Consider the following 26,499-nt stretch of genomic DNA (forward strand, 5'->3'; position numbering starts at 1 on the left):
GGCAGTGGTAGCCTACGCCTTTAATTCCAGCTCTCAGGAGGCAGAGGCTTTTTGTGAGTTCAAGGCCAGTCTGGTCTACAAAGCGAGTTCCAGGACAGACTTCAAAGCTACACAGAGAAATCTTATCTCGGAAAGATAAAAAATAAATAAAAAATAAAAAACCCACAGGGTTCCTCTGCTTAGCCTGTGCTGTCGAATTTACAGAGACCAGCCTGCCTCGTGCCTTCCGAGTGCTGGCTTTAAATAATTTGTTTCCTTGCTGTTGTTTGTATTTTAGAAACAGAGTCTCTCTACATAACCCTGCCTATAAAGGAACTCGTTTTGTATACCAGACAAGCCTCTAAATTACAGAGATGCCTGTGCGAGCCGGGATTAAAGACCTGTGCCCAAACCACGTGGTGGCACACCCATTTAATCCCATCACTCAGGAGGCAGGGTGGGTGAATCTCTGAGTTTGAGGCCAGCCTGGTCTACAGAGCAAGATCCAGGACAGGCTTCAAAACAACAGAGAAACCCTGTCTCGAAAAACCAAACAAAAAAGGCATGTGCTCATTTCTGACCTGACCAGTCTGTAAATTTTGTTCCTTTTGGTAGCGGATCTTATATCTTCTATGGGTTTATATGGTCAGAGAAGTCATCAAGCCTTCATTCTGGTGACAGTCATGGAGGTCAGTATGGCCATAGTGATGAGGGAAAGGCAAAGTGCAGAGAACCTCAGAGGAAGGCAATCCTAAACAGAGGTGACGATCATAGGAATGTCGGAAAGATCCAAGAAGGCTCTGTGTGAACAATATGGGGTCTTGCGTCTATTGTCCCAGCACTCAGAAGACTGAGGTAGAAGACCCTATGAGTCCAAGAACTGGGGGCAAAGCCTCATGTTGTCTCTAGACTTTTTTTTTTTATAAATGCAGTGAACCAAGCATGGTGGTGTGCACTGTTAATCCCAGTACTTTGCAGGCAGAGGCAGGCAGATCTCTGAGTTCCTGGCCTGACTGGTCTACAGAGGGAGTTTCAGGACAACCAGGGCAATGTAGACAGAAAAATGCAGCGTGTGAGACTTTGAACCTCAAAGTAATAGGACAGATATGAGACTCCAGATTTAATTAAGCCTTAACTTTACAGGGATTGCGTTTTCCCTAAAGGCCACCCGGTAAATAACAGAGCCTTGACCACGGCTCCAGAACTGTGCAGCAATAGCGCACTTTGAGCAGATCCCCTAAAAATAGGAATAACCCCGTAATTGAGACAGGGAGCGGGGCCATAAAATTTAACAAGGTCCAGATGTTCTTGGGAGGCCTCCTGTCCTTGAAGATACCTTGTCAGTTATTAATAGCTCTTTATTAGGGTTTTCGCGCCCCAAAACTGACCAATGGTTTCAGAAACTACCTTACCCTATGCCCTCCTTACCCAATCCCAAAATGACAGGACATGACCTCCCCTGATTACGGCATTTCACTTTTAAAAGTTCTACCTTCCCAGGGTTCCCTGCCACACTTTCCGCACCCCCAATGCTTGGGTGCTGGAAAGGTGTTGGTCCAAACTTGATATTATGTATTAAAATCCTCATGTAATTTGCATTGGAAATCCAGCTCCGTGAACTCATTTGGGGACCAGAAACTTGGGCTTACCACAGGAAAAGTGCTGGTAGCTGGAAAGATTGGCTAAAGTGAGTGGTAGAGGTTGCTAGGAAGAATAGGAGAAGTAGAATGTTGTGAAGTCTCTGGAAATAACACAGGGTTCTAAGACAAAGAATGATGACGGCCATGCGGTAATGTGGGAATTTCAGGAGGCTGAGGCTGGAGGATCAGAGGTAATGGCCAGCCTCAGTCACCTAGTGAATTAGAAACCACCTGGGCTACATGAAATTGTTCATTAAAAAATAATAACGTGGGGCTGGAGAGGTGGCTCAGAGGTCCTGAGTTCAATTCCCAGCAACTACACGGTAGTTCACAACTACCTGTAATGAGATCTGGTACCCTCTTCTGGCATTCAGACAAAACACTGCGTACATTATAAATAAATCTTTAAAAAAAAACCAAAACTGTGTGGGGCAGTGGTGGCTCACGCCTTTAATCCCAGCACTCAGGAGGCAGAGACAGGCAGATCTCTGTGAGTTCGAGGCCAGCCTGATCTACAAGAGCTAGTTCCAGGACAGGTTCCAAAGCTACAGAGAAACCCTGTCTCGAAAAACAAAACAAAAGTAAATAAGTAAATAAATAACTAAATAAAGTTGTTCTCTGACCTCCACATGTATACCAACTTGGCCAACATAGTATATCTCTATCCGGCAGAGATACTCAATGAGACCTTGTCTCAAAATTTGTATATACACACATACACACAAACATATATAGTTGTATATAAATATATATAATTATATATATGATTTTTAGAGATATACAAATAACAAAAATAAACTAAAAACTTAACTGAGTGTATTTGGGGAAGACATTTGAGGAAGAAGAGATTGTTGTCTATAGGGTATGGTGGTACATGCCTTTAATCCCACCACTCTGGAGGCACAGGCAGGTGAATTTCTGTGAGTTCAAGGCCAGCTGGGCTACGCACTAAGATCTTGACTCATTGAAAGAGGTAGGCCAGGGAGAGGGACTTGTGGGGAGCACACTGTGCTTTGGGTTTTTTTTTTTTTCGAGACAGGGTTTCTCTGTGGGTTTTTTGGAGCCTGTCCTGGAACTAGCTCTTGTAGACCAGGCTGGCCTCGAACTCACAGAGATCCGCCTGCCTCTGCCTCCCGAGTACTGGGATTAAAGGCATGCGCAACCACAGCCCGGCTTTGTGTTTTTGGGCTTTTTTTTTTTCCACACTGTCCTTTGAAGAGCACACAGATTTAAATAGAAACTCTACTCTCAAGGAGAACACACATCACCAAGGCTGAACTGTGGACACAATCACCTCAAATGGGGAAATGATCCAAATAAGATAGTAAGTTAAAGGAAGAAGGAAAAAGTAACAACAATAAAGAAACTGGACTTCCACCAGGAGAACAAAGTCACTAAGGTACTGAGGACATGTAATCCTTGACATTGCAGGAAGCTTGGTGTGTGCCAGTTGTGGTCCAAAAACCACCCTCTCTGAGATAAACAGCAGCCATGATAGTGGGGCAAAATATGGAGGCACATACCTGTAACCCCAGGACTCAGGATGCTGAGGCAGGAAGAAGAAAACAAATCAACCAATGGAGGGAATTCTACCAAACAGTTGACTAGTATTTGTGACATCTGGCAAGGTTCTGAAAAGAAGCCATGTGGTGGTGGCGTACGCCTTTAATCTCAACACTTGGGAGGCAGAGACAGGCGGATCTCTATGAGTTCCAAGTCAGCCTACTCACTTACAGAGTGAGCTCCAGGACAGGCTCCAAAGCTACAGAGAAATCCTATCTCAAAAGACAAAAAAAAAACCAATGAACAAACCCCAAATACAAAACAGCTACAAAAAGAAGTTTCAAGAGATGGCCGGAGATGTAACTGTATATTACAGGAAAAGTAAAGAAATTGGATTGAAGTGTGGATTTTAGTTGTTATCAACAGAGGTTCAGGGATTGTAACAAACATATCTTAATAATGTGTGCCATGCTACTAGATGAGGCGCTATATAGAAACTCTATGACAGTCTTAATTCTTCGGGACATCTAAAATTGTTCTAAAAGGCTGGAGAGATGGGTCAATGGTTAAGAACACCTGCTGCGCTTCCAGAGGACCTAGGTTCAATTCTCAGCAATCACAATGTGGTTCACAACCATCTGTAACTTCACTTCTAGGAAATCCAAATGACTTTCTTTTTTTTTTTTCTATATGAGACAGGGTTTCTCTGTAGCTTTGGAGCCTGTCCTGGAACTAGCTCTTGTAGACCAGGCTGGCCAAATCCAATGACTTTCACAGGCACCAGGTGCTTATGTAGTACACATACATACATATAGGCAAAAAAAACAAAACAAAACAAACAAAAAACCTCATACATATAAATTAATAAACATTTAAAAAATAGATTAAAGCCAGGCGGTGGTGGCGCACGCCTTTAATCCCAGCACTCGGGAGGCAGAGGCAGGCAGATCTCTGTGAGTTCGAGACCAGCCTGGTCTACAAGAGCTAGTTCCAGGACAGGCTGCAAAACCACAGAGAAACCCTGTCTCGAAAAAACCAAAAACTAAAAAATAAATAAATAATAGATATAATTCCATTTATTTATTTATTTTAGATTTCTTTCTTTATTATGTATACATCATTCTGCCTCTATGTACGCCAGAAGATTGTGAGCCACCATGTGGTTGCTGGGAATTGAACTCAGGACCTCTGGAGGAGCAGCCAGTGCTCTTAACCACTGAGCCATCTCTCCAGCCCTCTTTTTTTTTTAATAACTGCTAGTTTTGCTTTTGAAAATAGAATATTATGTACCCCAGGTTGGCCCTTAAACATACTACGCAGCCAGTGATGACCTTGAATGTTTGATCCTCCTGCTTCCACTTCCCAAGTGTTGAGATTACAGGTATAAACCATGCTCAATGTACGTGTGCGAGTATGTATGTGAATTCATATTTTTACTGTTGTTTTGTTTTGTTTGAAGAAGGGTCTCACTGTGTAAGTGAGTGCCAAGACAGGCTCCAGCCAGATGGTGGCGCACGCCTTTAAACCCAGCACTCAGGAGGCAGAGGCAGGCAGATCTCTGTGAGTTTGAGGTCAGCCTGGTCTACAAAGTGGGTTCTAGGAAAGCCAGAGCTAAACAGTGAAACCCTGCCTCACAAAACAAAACAAAACACTTTGTGAGTTTGAGGCCAGCCTGGTCTACAAGAGCTAGTTTCAGGACAGGCTCCAAAGCTACAGAGAAACCCTGTCTCAAAAAACAAAACAAACAAACAAAAAAAGATTGATCTTGGCTGAGTGTAGGGAGCCCTATAATCTCAAATAAATGGGGTATGGCAGATAGAGAAGCCAAAATTATCTAGGCCCATCTTTTCTTTTTTTTTTTCTTTTCTTTTTTTTTTTTTTTGTTTTTTCTAGACAGGGTTTCTCTGTGGCTTTGGAGCCTGTCCTGGAACTAGCTCTTGTAGACCAGGCTGGTCTCGAACTCACAGAGATTCGCCTACCTCTGCCTCCCGAGTGCTGGGATTAAAGGCGTGCGCCACCATCGCCCGGCTCTTGGCCCATCTTTTAGGACCTTTAGTAGCCATTTGCGGTGAACCTCTGTCTATGAGCTAGCATCTTGTGAATACCAGTAAAACTCTTGGAATCTAAAAGATTTGCAGACCCAGGCTCCTCCTGATCTCAAAACCAAGAATGATAACAATGAAATATTGTAAAACATTTCACTGCCTGGTAAAAGAGAACATTTTTGTCACCTTTGTCCTGTAGAAGAGCTTCCCTTATTTGATGGTTTGACCTATCTTCTTTGGGAGTATAAAAGTTCGTGCAGCCTCTTTCGTGGGAAAACTATGTAATTCTGAGCTTGTGGCAAGGTCACTCGTCTTGGCTCAAAGTAAATTTAAAATTTGTAGTCTACTTTCCCTTCAAGCCACACAGGTGACCTGCAAAGAAAAAGGACCAACCGAAGAAACACACCTTGACCAAAGCCAATGAAACACACTTTGTCCCTGTCACCAGAGCCAAAGAAATACACCCTGACCTTGAAACCAGAGCCAACGAAACACACTTTGGCCCTAGAATCAAAGAAAGAAATAGGCCCTGGCCCTGAAATTAGAGCCAAAGGCTGAAAAGGGCCAGTGAAAGAAACACATCTTGGCCTTGAAACCAGAGCCAAAACTGTCCCTAGCCAACTAAACAGAAAAACAGCGAATCCCTGTGCAGGGAAATGATCCAATCCCTGATCAGAAAACCAAGTAATCCCTGAGCATGAGATCTAGCCTATCTGGGCTTAAGGGACTGAAATCTGATCAATTCCCACCCTAAGAAGCCCTGCACTTGTTGATCAGTTTGCGGCTGCGGTCTTCCACCCTGGCAGAGGCAGCCACTCTCCTGGGTTCTTTCCTCCCAATACATCTCTTTAATAAGGTTTGTGTGAGACCTTCCTTCCTCTGAATGGAGCGGAGGACAGAAGTAACAACTTTTCTCAGGAGCAGAGCACAGTTATAATGCTTTCCCTGGGGAAACCTTCCCCTAGCAGAACCGAGTTGTTAGCCAGGCCGTGGCGTCACATACCTTTAATCCCAACACTCAGGAGGCAGAGGCTGGCAGATCTTTGTGAGTTCTAGGTCAGCCTGGTCTACAAGAGCTAGTTCCGACAGGCTCCAAAGCTACAGAGAAACCCTGTCTCAGGAAGAAAAAAAAAAAGAATGGAGTTGTTACACTCCAGGGACAGGAGTTGAACTGTAACAACTTGGAAATCTTCTATGGTCAGAACAGAGCTCTTACATTGGAGAAACCTTTCCTTCAAGCACGGCTGTAAACTGCTAGGCTTACTGTGATCTGTGGTACTCCTTAGCTCCCGACTGCCAGAATACTTTTCCATCGGAGCCGTAACACTTTGCTAGTTCTCCTTGGCTCCCGACTGCCAGGATCCCTTTCCATCCAAGCTGCAATGCACCAACACCACCCAGCTAAATTCAAGTTTTTTTTTGTTTTTTGTTGTTTGTTTGTTTTTTTGAGACAGGGTTTCTCTGTAGCTTTGGTGCCTGTCCAGAACTAGCTCTTGTAGACCAGGCTGGCAGAGATCCGCCGGCCTCTGCCTCCCAAGTGCTGGGATTAAAGGCGTGCGCCACCACCACCCGGCTAAATTCAAGAATTTAATACTCTCTCTCACACACTTCATTTTATATTTATGTCTCATTATTATTAAACTCATGTATTATTATTATTACTTTGAGACCGTTTCTCTGGCTGTCCTGGGACTTGCTCTGGAGATAAGGTTGGCCTTGAATTCAGAGATCTGCTTGCCTCTGTTTTCAGGGTGCTACAACTAAAGGAGTGCGCCACCATCTTCTGGGATCTTGTCTTTATTAAATTTTATTTTTGAGGCAAGATCTCACCGTCTGGCTGGTTTGGAACGCGGTATGTAAACCAGAGAGGCCTCGAGATCACAGAGATCCTCCTGCTTCTGCCTCTAGAGTGCTAGTGTTAAAGGGGTGCTCCACCGGGACTGGCTAAATTTGTGTCTGATCAAACTGTTATAATAGCATGTCTTTTTTGCTCACGGAAAGAAGGCAGGAGAGCAGCTGTACCATCTTCAACATACACTGTCTCCTTGATATGTCAAGGAGGAAAGTTAGTTAAAAAGAAATAGTAAAAGGTTCTCAGAAAGCCCCCCTGAGAAATGCTATTCTCTCCAACTGAGCTTTCTTGCCCGGGACTCGAAAAGCCAGCGGAACTCAGGTGTGCGAGGGCGAGGAGGAGGTCGAGCCGGCGCACAGAGGACCGCCCAGCTGCGGGGGAACGGTTTGACTGGGACACAGGGCCGCGAGGAGGCTGCCACGATGCTCCCGTCTTTGCAGGAATCGCTGGATGGGGACGAAAAGGAGCTGGAGAGCAGCGAGGAGGGTGGCTCTGCGGAGGAGCGGAGACTCGAGCCACCACCCAGCAGACACTATTGCCTGTACAGCTACCGCGGAAGCAGGTGCCCGCGTCCTGCCCGCTGCGCCCGCTGCCCCGCCGCCCAGCCTTGCACCCCGAAGCCCCCACTCGCCATCTCCTCTCCCAGCCAAGGTCTCTGACCCGATGGGCCCTCCTGGCCTCCATCGGTTCTTCATGGCCCGTCTGGACTTTTATGCCCTGCTCTCCCAAGTCCTCTGCCCTCTTTTAGACCCTGTCACCGCAGCCCGATATCTCTTCAGCGCAGTCCTCCAGTGTCTGTTCCCTGCCCTCAGTGGCTGTCCCCAGTTGCGTTTATTTCTACGACACACTTTCATCCCCGCCCTCTAGTTTCCTTGATTCTTGCTGCCTTTCTCTCCCCTCGGTAACCCCTGCCCACCGCGGCTGACTTCCTAGGAGCCCTTCTGGCCCGAGAATTTTTTAAGATGTGTTTTTCATTTTTATTTTTAATTATGTGTTTCTGTGTCTGTGTGTGGGTATTCGCATGTGCATGCAGGTGCCCACTGAGGCCAGAGGCATAAGACACACATAGCACTTAAGTTACAGTCGATTGTGAGGTGCCCTAATTGTGTATTGAGAACTAAATTTGGATCCATCCCCAAGAACACTGAGCGCTCTTAACCGCTGAGATATCATTTCGGGCCTTGTTTGTTTTTTATATTAATTTTTTTATTATTAAAAATTATGTGTGTTGGTCTTTTGCTTGGATGTATGTCTGTGTGAGGGTGTTTGAGCCTTTGGAACAAGGGTTACAGACCATCGTGAGCTGCCATATGGGTTCTAGGAATCGAATCCAAGTCCTCTGGAAGAGCAGCCAATGCTTTTAACCGCTAAGCCATCTCTCCAGTCCTTAATTTATTTTTAAATAGGAGTTCCTTCAAGCTTTCGGAATATTAGGTCTTTTCTCCACTTACTAAGTACCCTGAAGAGTAAGAGGGCTCTTGTCAGCATTTTCTATGGGGTTTCTTTGCCCTTGCAGCATTTTCATTGATTCCTTGTTTTTACCCGACTCGCAAAGACTGGATACTCTACTTGATTTACAGCCCATAACTGATAGTACTGCTTGTTGGATTGCGTCTTGCAGATTGACACAGCATCGAGGGGATAGTGATGATGGACATTCAAGTGGAACAAATACAGAAACTCCCTCTGGTGATGATTTCAGGTAAAAACAGTTAAGTATGATTCACTCGTGCGCTTTCATGATCTGTGCTTATCTGTAGGTATCAATGGATGGCCTACTCTTACTGAATTTTCTCTGAGTCAACCATCAGCTCCTCTTAGGAATCCCTCCTTGGCTCTTTCACTCAAGGTAGGGGTAGATACAAATACTGATAACGCCCCTGTGGTTAGCCACATAGAATTCTTTTGTGTTTCTTTTTTATTTATTTATTTTGTACGGAGTTAGCCAGAAGAGGGCGCCAGACCTCAATACAGATGGTTGTGGACTACCATGTGGTTGCTGGGAATTGAACTCAGGACCTTTGGAAGAGCAGGCAATGCTCTTAACCACTGAGCCATCTCTCCAGCCCCCTCTTTTGTGTTTCTTGACTAGATAGAACTCCAGTAAAAATTCAAGGTAATAGTTCTGTCAAAATGTATATTTAAAAATAAAGTAGGAGGGGTGTCTCACGCCTTTGATCCCAGCACTTAGGAGGCAGAGGCAAACGGATCTCTGAGTTTGAGGCTATTCTGATCTAAAGAACAAGTTCCAGAATAGTCAAGACTACACAGAGAAACCAAAACAAAACAAAACAAAGCTGGGTGGCAACGGCACACACATCTTTAATCCCAGCACTTGGGAGGCAGAGGCAGGTGGATCTCTGTGAGTTTGAGTCCAACCTGGTCTACAAAGCAAGTTCCAGGACAGCCAGTACTCTTATACAGAGAAACCCTGTCTCAAAAAATCAAAACAACAAAACAAAAACACAAATAAATAAAAACAGTAGCCAAACATGGTGGCATTTACCTGTAATTCCAGCACTTGGGTGGTGGAATGCTGGAAGATTAGAAGTTCAGGGTCAGGCTGGGGAGATAGTTCAGTCTATAAAGTGTATAAGGACCCAACTTCATTCCCAGAATCCAGGTAAAAGCTGAATAGAGTGGTGTAGTTGTAATTCCAGCCGAGGGTAGGCAGAGAGAGGAGGATCCTTGGATTTTGTTCACCAACCAGCCTAGCCTAATCCATAAGCCCCAGGTCCCAGGGAGAGACCCTGCCTCAAAAAAGTAAGGTGGACAGCATCTGAGGAACAGGTTAACTTCTACCCTCTATAAGCATGTGCACATGCACACACAAGTGGCCCTACACACATGAATATGCATATTCATGTACACACACAGAAACAGTTGAAGATCATCCTCAGTTACACTGTGAGTTTGAAGCAGACTGAGCTGCATGAGACTAATCTTTTTTTTTTTTTTTTGATTTATTTATTTATACAGTATCCTGCCTATAAGCCAGAAGAGAGCACCAGATCTCATTATAGGTGGTTATGAGCTGGTTAAAGAGCAGTAAGTGCTCTTAACCGCTGAGCCATCTCTCCAGCCCGAGACTCTAATCTTTAAAAAAAGGAAAAACCATTGGGACTAGAGAAATGACTCAGTGGTTAAGGGCACTGACTGCTCTTCCAGCACCCACATGGTGGCTCACAACCCTAGGTACCTCCAGTTCCAGGAAGCTAATGCCCTCTTCTGGCCTCCACAGACACCAGGCACACATTTGGAACACAAACATGCAGACAAAACACCCCTACACATAAAATAATAAAACTGAAAAAAAGAAAGGAAGAGGCTAGAGGCATGGCTCAGTGGCTAAGAGCACATACTACTTTTCAGAGGACCCAAGTTCAGTTCCCAGCACCCATGTCAGGTGGCTCACAACCCCCTCTAACTCCAGATCCAGATTATCTGACACTCTCTTCTGGACTCTGAGGACCCAGTCACATGTGGCGTGTACTCATACAGATACACAGGTATGCATGCACATTACCTAAATAGAAATAGCAATAAAGTTTAAAATTATAAAACATCAAGCCGGGCAGTGGTGGCGCACGCCTTTAATCCCAGCACTCGGGAGGCAGAGGCAGGCGGATCTCTGTGAGTTCGAGGCCAGCCTGGTCTACAAGAGCTAGTTCCAGGACAGGAACCAAAAGCTACGGAGAAACCCTGTCTCGAAAAATCAAAACAGGAAAAAAAAAATTATAAAACATCAACAATAAAATAGTTCCAGTGAAAGGGTACAGCAGGTAAAGGCACTCACTGCCAAGTCTGATAGATGAGTTCAGTTTGATATGCAGAATTCATAAGATGGAAGGAGAAAATTCACATGGATCTGCCTGCCTCTGCCTCTGCCTCTTAGTTTGCTGGGACTAAAGACTTGTGACACTACTCTGGGGAAGAAAGTCATCTTTAACGGGAAAGGTTGATTTAGCTCAGTTTCAGAAGTTTCAGTCCATGGTTTCTTGACCCCACTGCCTGTGGCAACACAGGAGTTCATGGCAGAAACATGTAGCAGAAGAGCCTGTCAACTTCACGGCAGTAGGGAGAAAGGGAAAAAGGGAGGGAGGCAGGCAGGCTTCCAGCCAGCTGGCCAAGCACTTCGGTTCTGATACTCTAGTGACTTCCTCCCATCTCCTGAAGGTTCTAATACTTCCAATAGCACCATGGCCTGGGAGACAAACCTGCCTTTGGGGGCATTCCAAATCCAAACAGTAACACTCACCAACAGGGGTCATCAAGTAGACAGCATTCCTAAGAGAGACCCTAAAACTGTTATGGCAATAGACAGCTGCGGTCCCAGCACTTGAGAGCATTCAGCAAGTTTGAGGTTAATCTAGGATATGTAGTTTTAGTTCAAGACCAGCCTGGGCCACATAGAGACCTTGTTGAGAGAGAGACCGAGGCCCTGGCTTTGGTGCATTATATGTGATTTATGGGTGTGCATGTACTGCTGGTAAGAACGTGTGTCTTCCTCTTGTCCAGCCTCTCCTTGGTGGATACTAATCTTCCTTCTGAAGTGGAGCCAGAGCTGCGCAGTTTCATTGCTAAGCGTCTTTCCAAAGGAGCATTCTTTGAAGGGCTGGGTAATGTTGCATCTGTAGAGCTGAGGTAAGTATAAAATATGCTGTCTCCTGTGTTTTTTATTTCTGAGCCAAACATGAGAAGTGTGGAGAAACTTGAAAAGATATAGAGCTGCAGAAAACATCTTTGCTTTCTGTTTTATAGCACTTCCTCCTCTCCTGCTCCCAGCCAGAATGATGACTCTCACGCATAAACATGGCGAAATTAGATTGAGTGAGATTCTGGCACCTCAATGTAATTTAGTCTTGTTTTATATTTAGACAACAGATTCCAGGGCTGGAGATGTAGCCCTGCTATAGAGCACTTACCTAGCATGTACAGCTCTCTGTCCCTTAGTGTCTTTTTTTTTTTTAAATAATTTACTTTTATTTAATGTACACGGTGCATTACCTGCATGTGTGTCTGTGTGAGGGATTGGATCCCCTGGAACTGGAGTTTACAAACAGTTGTGAGCTGCCATTTGGGTGCTGGAAATTGAACCTCGGTCCTCTGGAAGAGCAACTATTGTTCCCAACTGCTGAGCCATATCTCCAGCCCCCCCCCCCTTAGTGTCATTTTAAAAAGTTAATTGCCAATGTAGAAATTGTATGCCTATAGTTTGTAACATAGTTTCACAAATGCTGATGTAGTTCTTCTTACAAAGGGAAATAGGGCAGTAATCTTATTTTCCAGTGAACAGGTAAACACAGAGAACCAGAATAGGAAGGCCAAGGTCAGGTCACAGGGAGGTCAGGTCACAGGCACCTGAGCCTGACCCCAGCTGTCCTGTCATCGCACTCCTTTAGACCGCGCATTTTTTAAACATAGGTCCTCATACCGGTGGTCCAAGGTAAAGCTACTAGAAAAGCCAGGCACATCAGCGTAGAACATCCATGACATGTGAAAGTTTAAAGGACGGAGAACATGCTAATTTTATGTAAACATGAGTATTCTGTGAACAGAGTTGACCTTTGTATGAATTTTTCTTTAAACACTTTTTAAATTATTTTATTTTCTGTGTATTGTTGGTGGATCTACCTGCATAAGTGTCTGTGTACAAGGTGTGTGCCTGGTGCCTGCAGAGCCCAGAAGAGGGTGTTGGATCCCCTGGAGCTAGATATGTTTGTGAGCCACTATGTGCTGGAAATTGAACCTGGGTCTTTTAGAAGAGTAGCCAATGCTTTTTTAACTGCTTAGCCATCTCTCCAGCTCCTAGGTTTTTCACATAAGACTGCAGAATTCAATGAACCTCTATGAGAGGCTGGTTTATTAACGTCTCACCATGTAACCTGATTGGTCTGGGGCTCACCATGTAGACCAAGTTGTTTTTTTATTTTTTTCAACATTTATTTATTTAATATTCTGTCTGTGTGTATATCTGCAGGCCAGAAGAGGGCACCAGACCTCATTACAGATGGTTGTGAGCTACCATGTGGTTGCCGGGAATTGAACTCAGGACCTTTGGAAGAGCAGGCAATGCTTTTAACCACTGAGCCATCTCCCCAGCCCCGACCAGGTTGTTTTTGAACTCACAGAGATCTGCCTGTCTCTGCCTCGTGTGCAGGGTTGTAGTGCATCACCACACCCAGTCTCTAAGGTGTTTAATAAACTTCACTGGTGTGCAGACACGCTCCTCTGCTGAGATGAGGGGAACGAGGCTGGGAATCTCTGCATGAGTGGGATCTCAGACCAGGGTTCAGAGCTGTCACAAAGGAAGGAGCATGAGTACCAGATATGCCACTTTTCCCTTTTCTTTCTTTTCTAGAATTCCCGGTTACCGGGTTGGTTGTTACTACTGCCTTTTCCAACAGGAAAAACTGCTTCCTGAAATAGTAGCAGTGGAACCGGAATTTAACCCTTCTGAGTATGTGGTCTGCTTCTTAGGAGGGTCTGAAAAAGGACTGGAGCTATATCCTTTCTTTGGTATTTGAGAGTATCAGGAGGGCAAACATCAGGGGAAGGGACTAGTAACTACCTCCCTGCTCCCACCTTCCCCACCCTTAAGGGTGTGTCTGGATGTCATTTAAGACCATTTGCCCAGGCTTGTTTTAATCCAGTTTGTAGTATTTAAGAGACCTTCTCTCTCTCTTTCTCTCTCTCTTTGAGACAAGCACTCACTTTGTAGTCTTGTAGTCCTGACTGGCATGGAGCTCACTATGTAGGCCATTCTCGTCTCAAACTTAAAGAGATCCACTTACTTCTGACACTGAGCGCTGGAATTAAAAGCTTGTGCCACCATGCCCAGCTGAGACCTTGTATTTTTCTTTCTTTCTTTTGACACAGGGTTTCTCTGTAGCTTTGGAGCCTGTGCTGGAACTTGCTCTGTAGACTAGGTTGGCCCTGAACTCACAGAGATCTGCCTGCCTCTGCCTTCCGAGAGCTGGAATTAAAGGTGTGCGCAACCACTGCCTGGCTCTTTTCTTTTCATGATTTTTTTTTTTTTTTGGTTTTTCGAGACAGGGTTTCTCTGTGGTTTTGGAGCCTGTCCTGGAACTAGCTCTTATAGACCAGGCTGGTCTCGAACTCACAGAGATCCGCCTGCCTCTGCCTTCCAAGTGCTGGGATTAAAGGCGTGCGCCACCACCGCCTGGCTTCTTTTCATGATTTTATTTACTATGTATACAGTGTTCTGCCTGCATCAGAAGAGGGCAGCAGATATCATTATAGATGGTTGTGAACCACCATGTGGTTGCTGGGAATCGAACTTAGGACCTCTGGAAGAATATGGTCTCTGCTCTATACTTCTGAGCCATCTCTCCAGCCCCTCCTTCCTTCCTTCCTTCCTTCCTTCCTTCCTTCCTTCCTTCCTTCCTTCCTTTCTTTCTTTCTTTATTTCTTTCTTTCTTTCTTTTGACTCAGGGTTTCTTTGTTTCTTTGTGTATCCCTGCCTGTCCTGAAACTTGCTCTGTAGACCAGGCTGGCCTTGAACTCAGAGATCTGCTTGCCTTTGACTCCCAAGTGATGGTATTAAAATATTAAAGGCCTGTTCCATCAATGCCCAGCAACCTTGTATTTCTTGCTGAGAGGTAAGATACTGATTGATCATTCTATATCACTTCCTTAAGAACATACTTTCAGGCTTGAATTGGACAAGTATATTCAAGGGCTGAAAAATAACATGAACTGCAAGGTAAGATGGCTGACCGGAGCGCTAAAGACTAAAGTGATGAACATACCAGGGCTGCTGTACTTGTCGGGTCATTCGGTAGCTCCCCATGTGGGCAGTGGATAAGTGCTATGGGCACAGGCAGGGAGGCGGCTGTGTCATAAGTGCCGAAGGCTTCAGGATTCTGTTTCCGATGTGTCACATTGATGAAAACATCAATGTTGAGTCTTACTGTGGGAATCCACCCCTGTCATCTCAGCACTTGGGAGGCAGAGTATGAGGCAAGCCTAGTTTACATAGTGAGTTCCAAGCCAGCCAGAGGTACATAGTGGACCCTCTCAGAAGGAAAACAGGGAACTGAAAGAATGGTCAGTGGTTAAAACACTGTTTACTATTCCAGAGGACCCAGGCTCAATTCCCAGTACCCTCATGGTGGCTCACAACCATCTGTAGCTCTAGTTCCAGGGAATCAGACACCATCTTCTGGCCTCTGCAGTCACTATGCACATGTGATACGCAGACATACATGCCTGCAAAACCCCATACTCCTAAAATAAAGTAAATTAAAAAATCAAGCACAGCTGGTGAGGGGTTTTAAAGGTAGATGTGCCTGCCACCAAGTCTGACTATCTGAGTTTGATACCCAGGACTCCACTGAGGAAAGAGAACTGACTCACATGTATTGTTCTCCGACCTCCATATATGTATGGCACATGCACACACATACACACAGAAATGTAAAAACAAAGACAGATCTGTGCAAAGTTCAGTGGCTGTTAATAGCACCTGGTGGGAAGAAGAGGCCTTGTCTCTCATATCTAGGCACACGGTTCTGTATTTTGGTTAGCAGCTTATGGCATCAGAGGTATGCTCCTCCGCACTCTACAGATAGCAAGTTTTAAAAACATTCCATTTTTATTACTCTTTTATGAATTAGACATGTCTATATTGACTCATTTATCCAAACCTGTCAAAACTGCTTTCAGGCCGGGCAGTGGTGATGCACACCTTTAATCCCTGCACTGAGTAGACAGACAGGAGGATCTTTTGATTTCCAGGCCAGAAAAGGCTACACTCACTGGTTTTTGTCTTGAAAAAACAAAATCAAAAAACAAAAACAAACAACAACAACAGAAAAAAAAACACAGGAAAGAATGGCCAAGGGCTGGAGAGATGGCTCAGTGGTTAAGAGCACTGGTTGCTCTCCCAGAAGTCCTGAGTTCAATTCCCAGCAACCACATGGCAGCTCACCCTGTTACTCACAACCGTCTGTAGTGAGATCTGGCGCCCTCTTCTGGCGTGTGGGCATACATGGAGGCAGAATGTTGTATACATAATAAATAAATAAATCTAAAAAATTAAAAAAAAAAAAGAATGGCCGGCTTGTCAGCACATACCTATAATCTAAGTTCAAGGCTGGCCTGTATTACATGGCTGCAACCATATCTCAAAAACAAACAAACTGAAAAGGTACCTATCTTAGCTCTTGTTGTCCAGCCATTAGGAGGGCCAGAGTGCAGCTCCCAACTGAAAGTCCTGCTACTCATGACCGCCTGTAACTCCAATTCCGGAGGATGCAACGCCCTTTCTGGACTCTGGAGGCTTCCACAAGAATACACATATACAAACAAAAATAGAATTTAAAATTGTACTGAAGAAAGCTAGGAAGGTGGCTTTGAGGACCTGAGTTTGGACCCCCAGTGCCCACAGAAAAATCTGGGTGTGGTGACATGCCTCTGTAACCCCAGTGCTGAAGTGGTGGAGGACAGGCAGATACCTGTACCTCATTAGCCAGCCATCCCATCCAAATCAGTGAGCTCCAGGTTCAGTGAAAGACCCTGGCTCAAGAAAATAAGTTGGAGAAGTTGGAGAGGTGGTACCTGCCAAGACTGCTGACCTGAGTTTATCTCCAGCACCCATGGGTTGAAGGCCAGAGCTGACTTCTACAAGTTGTCCTCTGATCTAAACAGACACTGTGGCACACTTGTGTCCACTACCATCAGCCCACCTCCAAAAATGCAGTTGAAAATCTTAAGGTGGCAAGCAATTGAGGAAGACACCTGATGTCAACTCTGAGCCTTCACAGGCATGCAGAGAAAGAGTATATACAGCTGGGTGATGGTGGCTCTCGCCTTTAATTCCAACACTCGGGAGGCAGAGGCAGGTGGATCTCTAAAAGCTAGTCCCAGAACAGCTAGGATTGATACACAGAAAAACCCTGTCTCAAAAAAACAAAAGCAAACAAAAAAAGAGTATATTGAAGACAAAAGTCCACTAAGCTAAAGATTTTTATGATATTAAAGCAAGCAACATTCTCTCTCAACCTAGGAAAGCAGCCTGGGATGTGATGTCAGGTCCTATCTGCACAGCTGGTATGAGGATGTGGTGTGTCCGATCCAAAGGGTGGTTCTTCTCTTTCAGGAAAAGCTGACCTTTCTGCTGCATGCTGTAAGTATTGCACACAAAGACCATCCCGGGTAGACTCTCCTCAGCAGACTTGGATCGTTTAGAAACATACTCATTTTCTCTAAACATAGCTTTTCCCTGCCTGAATATTTCTTCAGACAATGCTTGCTGTTTAGACCACATCTTACTGGCTCCCGTCTAGAAAGTTTTATTACTAGGGTGGGGTTGAATGTCAGCTGGATCTCTCCATTAAAAACCGCTTTCACACGAGGTGTGCCGGTGCATGTCTGTGCTCCCAGCACTGGGACAGAAGCAGGAGAAGGAGGTTAAGGTCAGTCTCAGCTACACAGAGAGTTTGACACACAGCTGATTTATGGGAGACCCTGTCCCGTTAAAAATGTCAGCTGGGCCTTCACATTTAAAAAAAAGTAATAATCTTTTCTTCTTAGCCACTTTTTTAAAGATAGGGCTTCACCGGGCAGTGGTGGCACACACCTTTAATCCCAGGCAGAGGCAGGTGGATCTCTAAATTCAGGAACAGCCAAGGATATGCTGGAAAACACTGTCTCAAAAAAAAAAAAACCAAAGAATTAATAAAAAGCAAAAAAAGATAGGGCTTAACTGTTCAGCCCAGGATGGCTTACCTTTTTTTTTTTTTTTTTTTTTTTTTTTTTTTAGAAAAGACTTAAATGATTTTGTGTGTGTGTAGAGATAGAGGGCAACTTTTGTGAGCTCTCATCTTCAGCCTTTTTTTTTGCTTTTTTCGCTACAGGGTTTCTCTGTGGTTTTGGAGCCTGTCCTGGAGCTCTTGTAGACCAGGCTGGTCTCAAACTCACAGAGATCCGTCTGCCTCTGCCTCCCAAGTGCTGGGATTAAAGGCATGCGCCACCACCGCCCGGCTCTTCAGCCTTGTTTCTGTGTGCATACTAGCAGGCTGGCCCTCGAGCTTTCTGCTGATCATCTCGTATCTGCCTCCCATGTCACCGTGGGAGTGCTGGGACGTGCATGCCCCAGAACCGGCTCTCGTGGGTTCTGAGGGTCGCACTCAGGCCATCTGGCTGCAACAGCTAGCACTTTTACTCAGCTGAGTCACTTCCGGCTCTGACTCCAACTCTTCAATCTTACCTGCCTCAGCTTCTTGAGATTATGGACCTGCCCAACCACATCTGTCTGAAATAATTACTGTTTGAAAGGCTGGGAAACAGGTGCCATTTTCAGAATATCTGAAAACGAAAGCAAGATGCAAAGTAATTTTAACTATACGAAAATGTTTGGGCCCTGCACAAGCCCACCTTCATTCAATCCCCAGATTCCACAAGATGGCAGGAGAGAACCAAATCCCAGAACTGTCCTGACTTCCACATGCAGTCCTTGACACTTTTATACACACGAACACATGTATACACAAACACACGATAAATAGACAGATTTGGGGGCCAGTGTAATAGCTAAGGGCATTTGCTGCCAAGCCTGACAACCTGAGTTCAATCCCTGGAACCTTCAGGAGAGTACTGATACCTGCAAATTGACCTCTGACCTCCACATGAGTGCCATGGCATGCGTGCAGCCCCCATTGAGATAAATAAGTGAGTAAATAAATGCTGGAAAATGTTAAAGTGGTGACACATGTAATTTTAAAGACGCCATGAAGAAGTCACGCCATGCAGCAAGGCTCACATCGGAGGCACATAGGAGATGTATTGGAAGAGGAGCGAAGGGGGCAGAGGAGGGAGAGGGGCAGAGACAAGTTCCCTAGGGACGAGTGGTAGAAAAGAGAGAGAGGGAGAGAGAGACACGGGAGGTGGGCAGGCCCACCTTTTAAAAGGGAACGTAGTGAATGTGCTCAGGAGGTGCTCTTAGTGGCTGCAGGTAGGACTGTCCTGTCAGGATCCCAAGGGCAGGCCAGTGCAGATGCCTGAATACTAACACCTAACACTAGAGAAACTGAGGTGGAAGATCAGGAGGTGCAGGCTAGCTATGCTGCAAAGCAAGACTATCTTAAAATAAACCATACTAATAAATAAAAATGAAAACAAATGAAAACAAGCCAGGCTATGATGTTGCACGCCTCTAATTCCAGCACTTGGGGGGGATCTCCGTGAGTTGGAGGCCAGCCTGGTCTATAGAGTAAGTTCCAGGACAGTTCCAGTGCTACACAGAGAAACCCTGTTTCTCAAAGTCAAATCAGACAAAGAAATAAGTCAAACATTACTGAGCAGGGCTTTAGCTTAGAGCACTTGTGTAGGGTGTACGAGGTCCTGGCCTTAATCTGCAGCAGGGGAAAACCTTTCCTTCAGATGTTTCAGACAGCCGCTGAGCACAAGGTGCGGTGGGCAGTGTTCTTTAATAACCATGGCAGACGATGCATTTGGATGCAGTGGTGGTCAGTGAGGAACAGAGGAGGCATGTATCAAGCTGGCTCCCTCTCCCTCTCTCTCACAGGCTCTAAGTTATACTCCTGTTGAGCTTAAAGAATCAGATGAAAAAACAAGGAGAGACATTAACAGGTAAAGAACAATAATTTCTGAAGAAATCCTGCCCCCCCCCAAGCCAAACGGCTACATTTTTACCTCCCACCCCTAGTATAGAATGCATTTGTTTTCTCCTGTTCTGCAATGTTGTTGATGAAAAAGGACTTGTATATATGACAGGTTTCTGAGTGTGGCCAGTCTCCAAGGACTTATTCATGAAGGCACCATGACCTCTTTGTGCATGGCCATGACAGAGGAGCAGCATAAGTCTGTGATCATCGACTGTAGTGGGCCCCAGCCTCAGTTCTACAATGCAGGTGAGTCAGAAACCTAGAGGCAGTGTCTGTGGGACTCCTGCACTGAAAACACGTGACACAGACATGTCCTTGTGCTGACTAAGTTTGCTGAAACCTTAATGATCCTAGAGACATGGGATTCAATTCATGCCTGTAGTCCACTTCTGCATATTAAAAAGTTCACGTGTGTATATAAGAAAACTCCTATCTGTGTACACAGGAACAAACCCCAAAATGCTCAGAAAGGCATATTTACATTTTTTTACTTTGAGATAGGTTCTCACTGTATAGTCCAGGTTGGCCTTGAGCTGACAATCCCCCTGCCTGGCTCTCCTAGGATTACAGGTGTGCTTTATATAAAGACTTTTTTTTGTTTGGTTGGTTGACTGCTTTTGAGAAAGGGTCTCATGTAGGCTATATGGGCCTTAAACTTCTAAACCTTCTACCTCCACCTCTCGGATGCCGAGATTATAGATGTGCATTACCCTCCCTAGTGTGCAGACATTTTCTTGTTTTTGGATTTTTTTTTCCAAGACAGTTTCTCTGTGTAGTCCTGACTGTCCTGGGACTCACTCTGTAGACCAGGCTGGCCTCGAACTCAGAGATCTACCTGCCTCTGCCTCCTCAGTGCTGGGATTAAAGCCATGCACCACCACTGCCTGGCATTAAAGACATTTTCTTAAAATCTTTTTGTTGGGGGCTGGAGAGATGGCTCAGCGGTTAAGAGCATTGCCTGCTCTTCCAAAGGTCCTGAGTTCAATTCCCAGCAACCACATGGTGGCTCACAACCATCTGAAATGAGGTCTGGTGCCCTCTTCTGGCCTTCAGGCATACACGCAGAAAGAATATTGTATACATAATAAATAAATAAATCTTTTTGTTTTGTTTTGTTTTTTTGAGACAGGGTTTTTCTATGTAACAGCTCTGGTTGTCCTGGAACTTGTTTTGTAGAGCAGACTGGCCCCAACTCAGAAATGCATCTACCTCTGCCTCCCAAGTGCTGGGATTAAAGCCATATGCCACCACACCTGGTCAAGAAAATCTTTTGAGTGTGTCTGTGTGAGTGCAGGTACGCGTGTGCCCCAGCACACATATGGGAGTCACAGGACAACCCTGGGGGGTAGTTCTTTTTTCCTTTCTTTGTGTGCGTGTGGTTTTTGTTTTGTTTGTTTTTGTTTTTTGTTTTTGAGACAGGTTTCCCTGTAGCTTTGGAGCCTGTCCTGGAATTCACTTTGTAGACAGGGCTGGCTGGTCTCGAACTTAGAGATCCGCCTGCCTTTACTTGCTGAGTGCAGGGATTAAAGGTGTATACCACCACCGCCTGATAGGAGGTAGTTTTTTGTTGGCTCCTCTATCTGTCAGTCTAGCTGACCCTCAAGGGTTTAGGGGTTTTCCTGTCTCCATCTCAACATAGGAACAATGGGCTGGGTGGTGGTGGCGCATGCCTTTAATCCCAGCACTCGGGAGGCAGAGGCAGGCTGATCTCTGGGAGTTCGAGGCCAGCCTGGTCTACAAGAGCTAGTTCCGGGACGGCACCAAAGCTACAGAGAAACCCTGTCTCGAAAAACAAAACAAAAAACATAGGAACAATGGGACTTCAGATACACCCTTCAGCATCTGGCTTCACGTGAGTGCTGAGACAGTCTCAGGGTCTCGTGCTTGCATGGCCAAGTGCTTTATCCACCAAGCCACCTCCCCATCCCTGAAGACATTTAAAAACATTTATTTATTTATTGTTTTTTTTTTCAAGACAGGATTTCACTGTATAGCCCCAGCTGTGTTAGAACTTGCTCTGTAGACCATGCTTGCCTCAAATGCGTAGAGATCCACCTGCCTCTGCCTCCTGAGTGCTGGTATTAAAATTGTGTGCCAACACACCTGGCTTCTAAAGGCATTTTTTGATATAACAAATTGGAAGCAACTTAAATGTTTAACAAGAAGAAATCAGTAAATTGGAGTTTAGAGTGGCTAAAATCAAACTAGAGATACATGTTAATGTCTCTGAATCATACTGTTCAGTGAAACAGCCACTAAGAAAAACACACAGAGTCAACATATAGAAGCAATACATATACAAGGTAAAGATGGCTAGCCAAAGCTTCAAGTATATATTAGGAATGAGAGTTTTTTCCGGTGGGAATAGAGGGAAGAGTGATGATGGGGCTTCAGATGCTTGGGTATTTTGCTACCATGTGGTAAGCATAACTATTTTTGAAGTCACAAGAGAAGTTTTAAATAATTATAAATTCATGTGCCAGGCAATGGTGGTTCACGCCTTTAATCCCAGAACTGGGGAGACAGAGGCAGGTGGATCTGTGTGAGTTCAAGGCCAGCTTGGTCTACAAAATGAATTCAGGACAGCCAAGGCTGTTTCATAGAGAAACGTTGCCTCAAAAATAAATAGGAAGAAAAGAAAAAAAGAGAGGAAAGAAAAGAAATTCATTTGCTAGAACTGTGGTTAATAGCAGGTGCTGTTCTTTTCAGAGAAGGTGTTGGGTTCCCAGCACCCATGTCGGGGGACCCAACACTTTTATGTCTCCTAGGGCACCTGTATTCATATGCACACATACACACACACACAATTAAAATAATAAAAGTAAAATCTTTAAAACTGGCATACATGTGCTTTGTGTTATTTAATTTTATTTCCTGTTGTTTAGGAAGCAACCGTTTTTGTGAGGACTGGATGCAGGCTTTCCTACATGGTGTTGAAGCGGGGAACCCTTTCCTTTTCAGACAAGTCCTGGAGAACTTTAAACTAAAGGTAATGAACTGGCTGTGTGCCAGGGGCCATGCACAGTGTTTGCTTCTGCATCTGGTTACTGCAGGAGGCAGCAGCAGTGCTTGGCTTCACAGTCACGATGCTTTTTATTGGTTCTGCATCTGATTACTACAGGAGGCAGCAGCGGTGCTTGGCTTCACAGTCACAATGCTTTTTATTGGTTTTGCATCTGATTACTGCAGGAGGCAGCAGCGGTGCTTGGCTTCACAGTCACGATGCTTTTTATTGGTTCTGCATCTGATTACTACAGGAGGCAGCAGCGGTGCTTGGCTTCACAGTCACAATGCTTTTTATTGGTTTTGCATCTGATTACTGCAGGAAGCAGCAGCGGTGCTTGGCTTCACAGTCACAATGCTCTTTAGGTGGGGCATCCTCAGAACTCGCCTCAGAAGGCACTGCTGTCCAGCAGCATTGTGTGCATGCAATTCCATTTCCAATACTTTGTGGTGAATTGCTGGCTGATAGTTAGGGGACATCAAGCTGATAATTTGTGATATATATACATTGCAATACACAGAAACAAATGATTTTAAATTCTGGTCGGTGAGTACTATCACCTCAGGAGATTTTTTTTTTTTTTTTTGGTTTTTCGAGACAGGGTTTCTCTGTGGTTTTGGAACCTGTCCTGGAACTAGCTCTTGTAGACCAGGCTGGTCTCGAACTCACAGAGATCCGCCTGCCTCTGCCTCCCAAGTGCTGGGATTAAAGGCGTGCGCCACCACCGCCCGGCTCCTCAGGAGATTTTTAAAGTTTTAAATTTTTTTTTTTTTTTTTTTGGTTTTTCAAGACAGGGTTTCTCTGTCACAGTCCTGGCTGTCCTTGACCTCATTCCTTAGACCAGGCTGGCCTTGAACTCACAGAGATCACCTGCCTCAGCTCTCAAGTGCTGGGATTAAAGGCATGTGCCACCACAGCTTGACAGAAGACTTTTAAAAAGTCTTTTTAAATGTGTGATTCTGTTACACTAAAGGCAGAGGATACTAGCAATAGGAATAATGGGTGTTCTTATAAAAAGCTCAACATTAGCTGGGTGTGGTGGCGCACACCTTTAATCCCAGCATTGAGAGGCAGAGGCACATAGACCTGTGAGTTTGAGGCCAGCCTGGTCTACAAAGTGAGTTTGAGGACAGCCAGGGCTACATAGTGAGACCTTGTCTCAAAAAAACGAAATGAAACAAATGCCACCACTGTTGACACACCCTGAGTGTTCACCTTGAGAGCAGGCATTCTTCAAGGCTCCTCATGACCTCACTAAACAGATTTAACTGGGTCATCTTTTCCTAGGCCATACAAGACACAAACAATTTGAAGAGATTTATCCGACAGGCAGAGATGAATCACTATGCTTTGTTTAAATGTTACATGTTCCTTAAGAACTGTGGCAGCGGAGATATTCTTTTGAAGATTGTTAAAGTGGAACATGAAGAAATGCCCGAAGCCAAAAGTGTGGTGGCGGTCCTTGAAGAGTTCATGAGAGAAGCACTTGACTGAGGTGGGAGCGTGACACGGATTAGGCTGCATGTGTGGAACTGTAGTTGTCATTGTTCACAGGATCACACTGCTCCTAAGATGACGGGAAACACACAGGTTCTTTCTGCCTTTTGTACTTCGTTTGTTTAACTTAATTAAACACAGAAATCCAAGGATCATCTTCACAGAGTCCTAGGCAGATAATGTGTATTACAATTGTGGAATTTTGCTACCTTGTTAGTCTCATAAATTTTAAGCTTAAAACATATGCTGCCTAAAAAGCTTTGGAGGTGATTTTTGGCTTCTCAGGAGTTTACTGTAGTAATTAGCAGGTTTTCCTCCTCCTCCTCAAGACAAAAAAAAAAAAAGTTCCTCTTTCTCAATAGACCTGTGATCCTAGTGAGATGTGACCACACATGCCTATAATCTGGCTACTCAGGAGGTGGAGTCAGGTTTCAAGTCCCAGGCCAGTCTGAGCTACAGAGTAAGTTTGTGCCCGGCTTGGACTATACAGCAGTCATCATACTGATCTTCTAGCACCACCATCGGTTTCAAAGACAGACCTGTTCATGCTGTGGCTGCCTGGTACACACCAATGGTTGGCATGAAGGATGAAGCCACCTTATTTCAAGCCAATATGCAAATAAATCATGAGTGTATAAGAATTTAAAAGTGAGGGGCTGGAGAGATGGCTCAGTAGTTAAGAGCACTGGCTGTTCTTCCAGAGGTCTTGAGTTCAATTCCCAGCCACCACATGGTGGCTCACAACCATCTGTAATGAGATCTGGCGTCCTCCTCTGGTGTGCGGGCATACTTGGAGGCAGAAAGTTGTATACATAATAAATAAATAAATCTTAAAAAAAAAATAAAGAATTTAAAAGTGAGCCGGGCAGTGGTGGCACACACATGCCTTTAATCCCAGTACTTGGGAGGCAGAAACAGGTGGATTTCAGTAGGTCGAGGCTATCCTGGTCTACAAAGCGAGTTCCAGGACAGCCAGGACTATTACACAGAGAACCCCTATTTACAAAAATAAAAATAAAGGAATTTAAAAGTGAGCTGGGTGATGGTGATATGTCTTTAGTCCTAGCACTTGGGAGGCAGAGGCAGGCAGATCTCTATGTGTTTGAAGTCAGCAAGTTCCAGGATAGCTGGGGATACACAGAAAAACCCTGTCTTAAAAAAACCAAAACAAAACAAAAATTTAAAAATGAGCTTTATATTAGATAATACATACTTTTGGGCTGAGAAGGTGGCCCGGAAGGCAAAGACGCCTGCCACCCAATCTGACACCCTATGTTCAATCCTCAGGACCCACACAGTAGGAGAGGATCAAACTCCAACAAGTTCCCTCTGACTCCTCTCCCCCCACACATGTACATACAATAAATATAATAAATGGGGGACTGTTGCTTTGGAAAAGACCCAGATTTGATTCCCAGCACCTAGGGGATTTGATAGCATGCTCTGACTTCCTCAGGCATCAGACACACATGTAATATACAGACCTACATGCAGGTTAAAATACTTACAAACATAAAATAATTAATCTAAAACCAGAAAAATAAAAGAAATGGGTGTATTAGCTTCAATATGAGGCATTCTCTCAGATGAAAAGCTATTGCAGAAGTGTCTACATCATTTACAGGTACTTATTTGCCAGGAGCCTGTATTTTCTTCCTTTTTTTTTTTTAGGTGAAAATGCTGGGGTTTTTAAACAGTATTAAGGAAAAAAATAGTAAACACAGTAAATATCCTTTACAAGCAAATATAAGAATGCAAACTGGGGGCTGGAGGGATGGCTCAGTGGTTAAGAGCACTAGCTGCTCTTCCTGAGGTCCTGAGTTCAATTCCCAGCAACCACATGGTGGCTCATAACCACCTGTAATGAGATCTGGTGCCCTCTTCTGGCCTTCAGGCATACACAGAGACAGAACATTGTATACATAATAAATAAATAACTTAAAAAAAAAAAGAATGCAAACTGGAAGCCAGGTGTGGTGATGCATGCCTTTGAATGCAACACTCCACAAGCCAGAGTAGTTGGAGCTCTGTGAGTTCAGGGCCAGCCTGATTTACTGATTTACATAGCAAAGTTTCAGGTCAGCTGGGTCTATATAATATAGTGAGACCCTGTCTCAATAAATAAGCAAATAAAGAATATTTAAAAAATTTAAGAATGCAAACAAATTCTTCCTATCACAATTGTTTATTGATCTTAGTTTGGTCCTGTGTCACAAGCCTTGGATTGTTTTACTCTGGATCAGTGTCCTGGGGTGGCCATTTCTAAATCCCCATGGATGCCAGCTGCAGCCACACACAGAGTTGTTCTGCACAGCTTTTTAGTAAGTCC

General features: G+C 44.6%; 1 protein-coding gene across 2 annotated transcripts; it reads left to right on the top strand.

Annotated features, from left to right (window-relative positions):
• The first annotated feature begins 7,389 nt into the window (after nucleotides 1–7,389).
• Nucleotides 7,390–26,124, top strand: C11H17orf75 (chromosome 11 C17orf75 homolog). 2 transcript variants are annotated; one of them, XM_075991412.1, is made up of 10 exons: nucleotides 7,390–7,581; nucleotides 8,641–8,721; nucleotides 11,538–11,663; nucleotides 13,381–13,524; nucleotides 14,688–14,745; nucleotides 17,050–17,169; nucleotides 19,570–19,634; nucleotides 19,779–19,915; nucleotides 22,555–22,658; nucleotides 23,961–26,124. In XM_075991412.1, exons 1-10 carry the CDS (start codon nucleotides 7,442–7,444, stop codon nucleotides 24,165–24,167), a joined length of 1,182 nt encoding a protein of 393 aa, XP_075847527.1. In that variant the 5' UTR covers nucleotides 7,390–7,441; the 3' UTR covers nucleotides 24,168–26,124. The 2 variants fall into 2 exon arrangements, with proteins under 2 accessions (XP_075847527.1, XP_075847528.1); XM_075991413.1 differs by having other exon boundaries at nucleotides 24,051–25,174.
• The last annotated feature ends 375 nt before the right edge of the window (nucleotides 26,125–26,499 follow it).

Source organism: Microtus pennsylvanicus, chromosome 11 (assembly GCF_037038515.1).
Source record: "Microtus pennsylvanicus isolate mMicPen1 chromosome 11, mMicPen1.hap1, whole genome shotgun sequence".
NCBI classification, from domain to species: Eukaryota; Metazoa; Chordata; class Mammalia; order Rodentia; family Cricetidae; genus Microtus; species Microtus pennsylvanicus.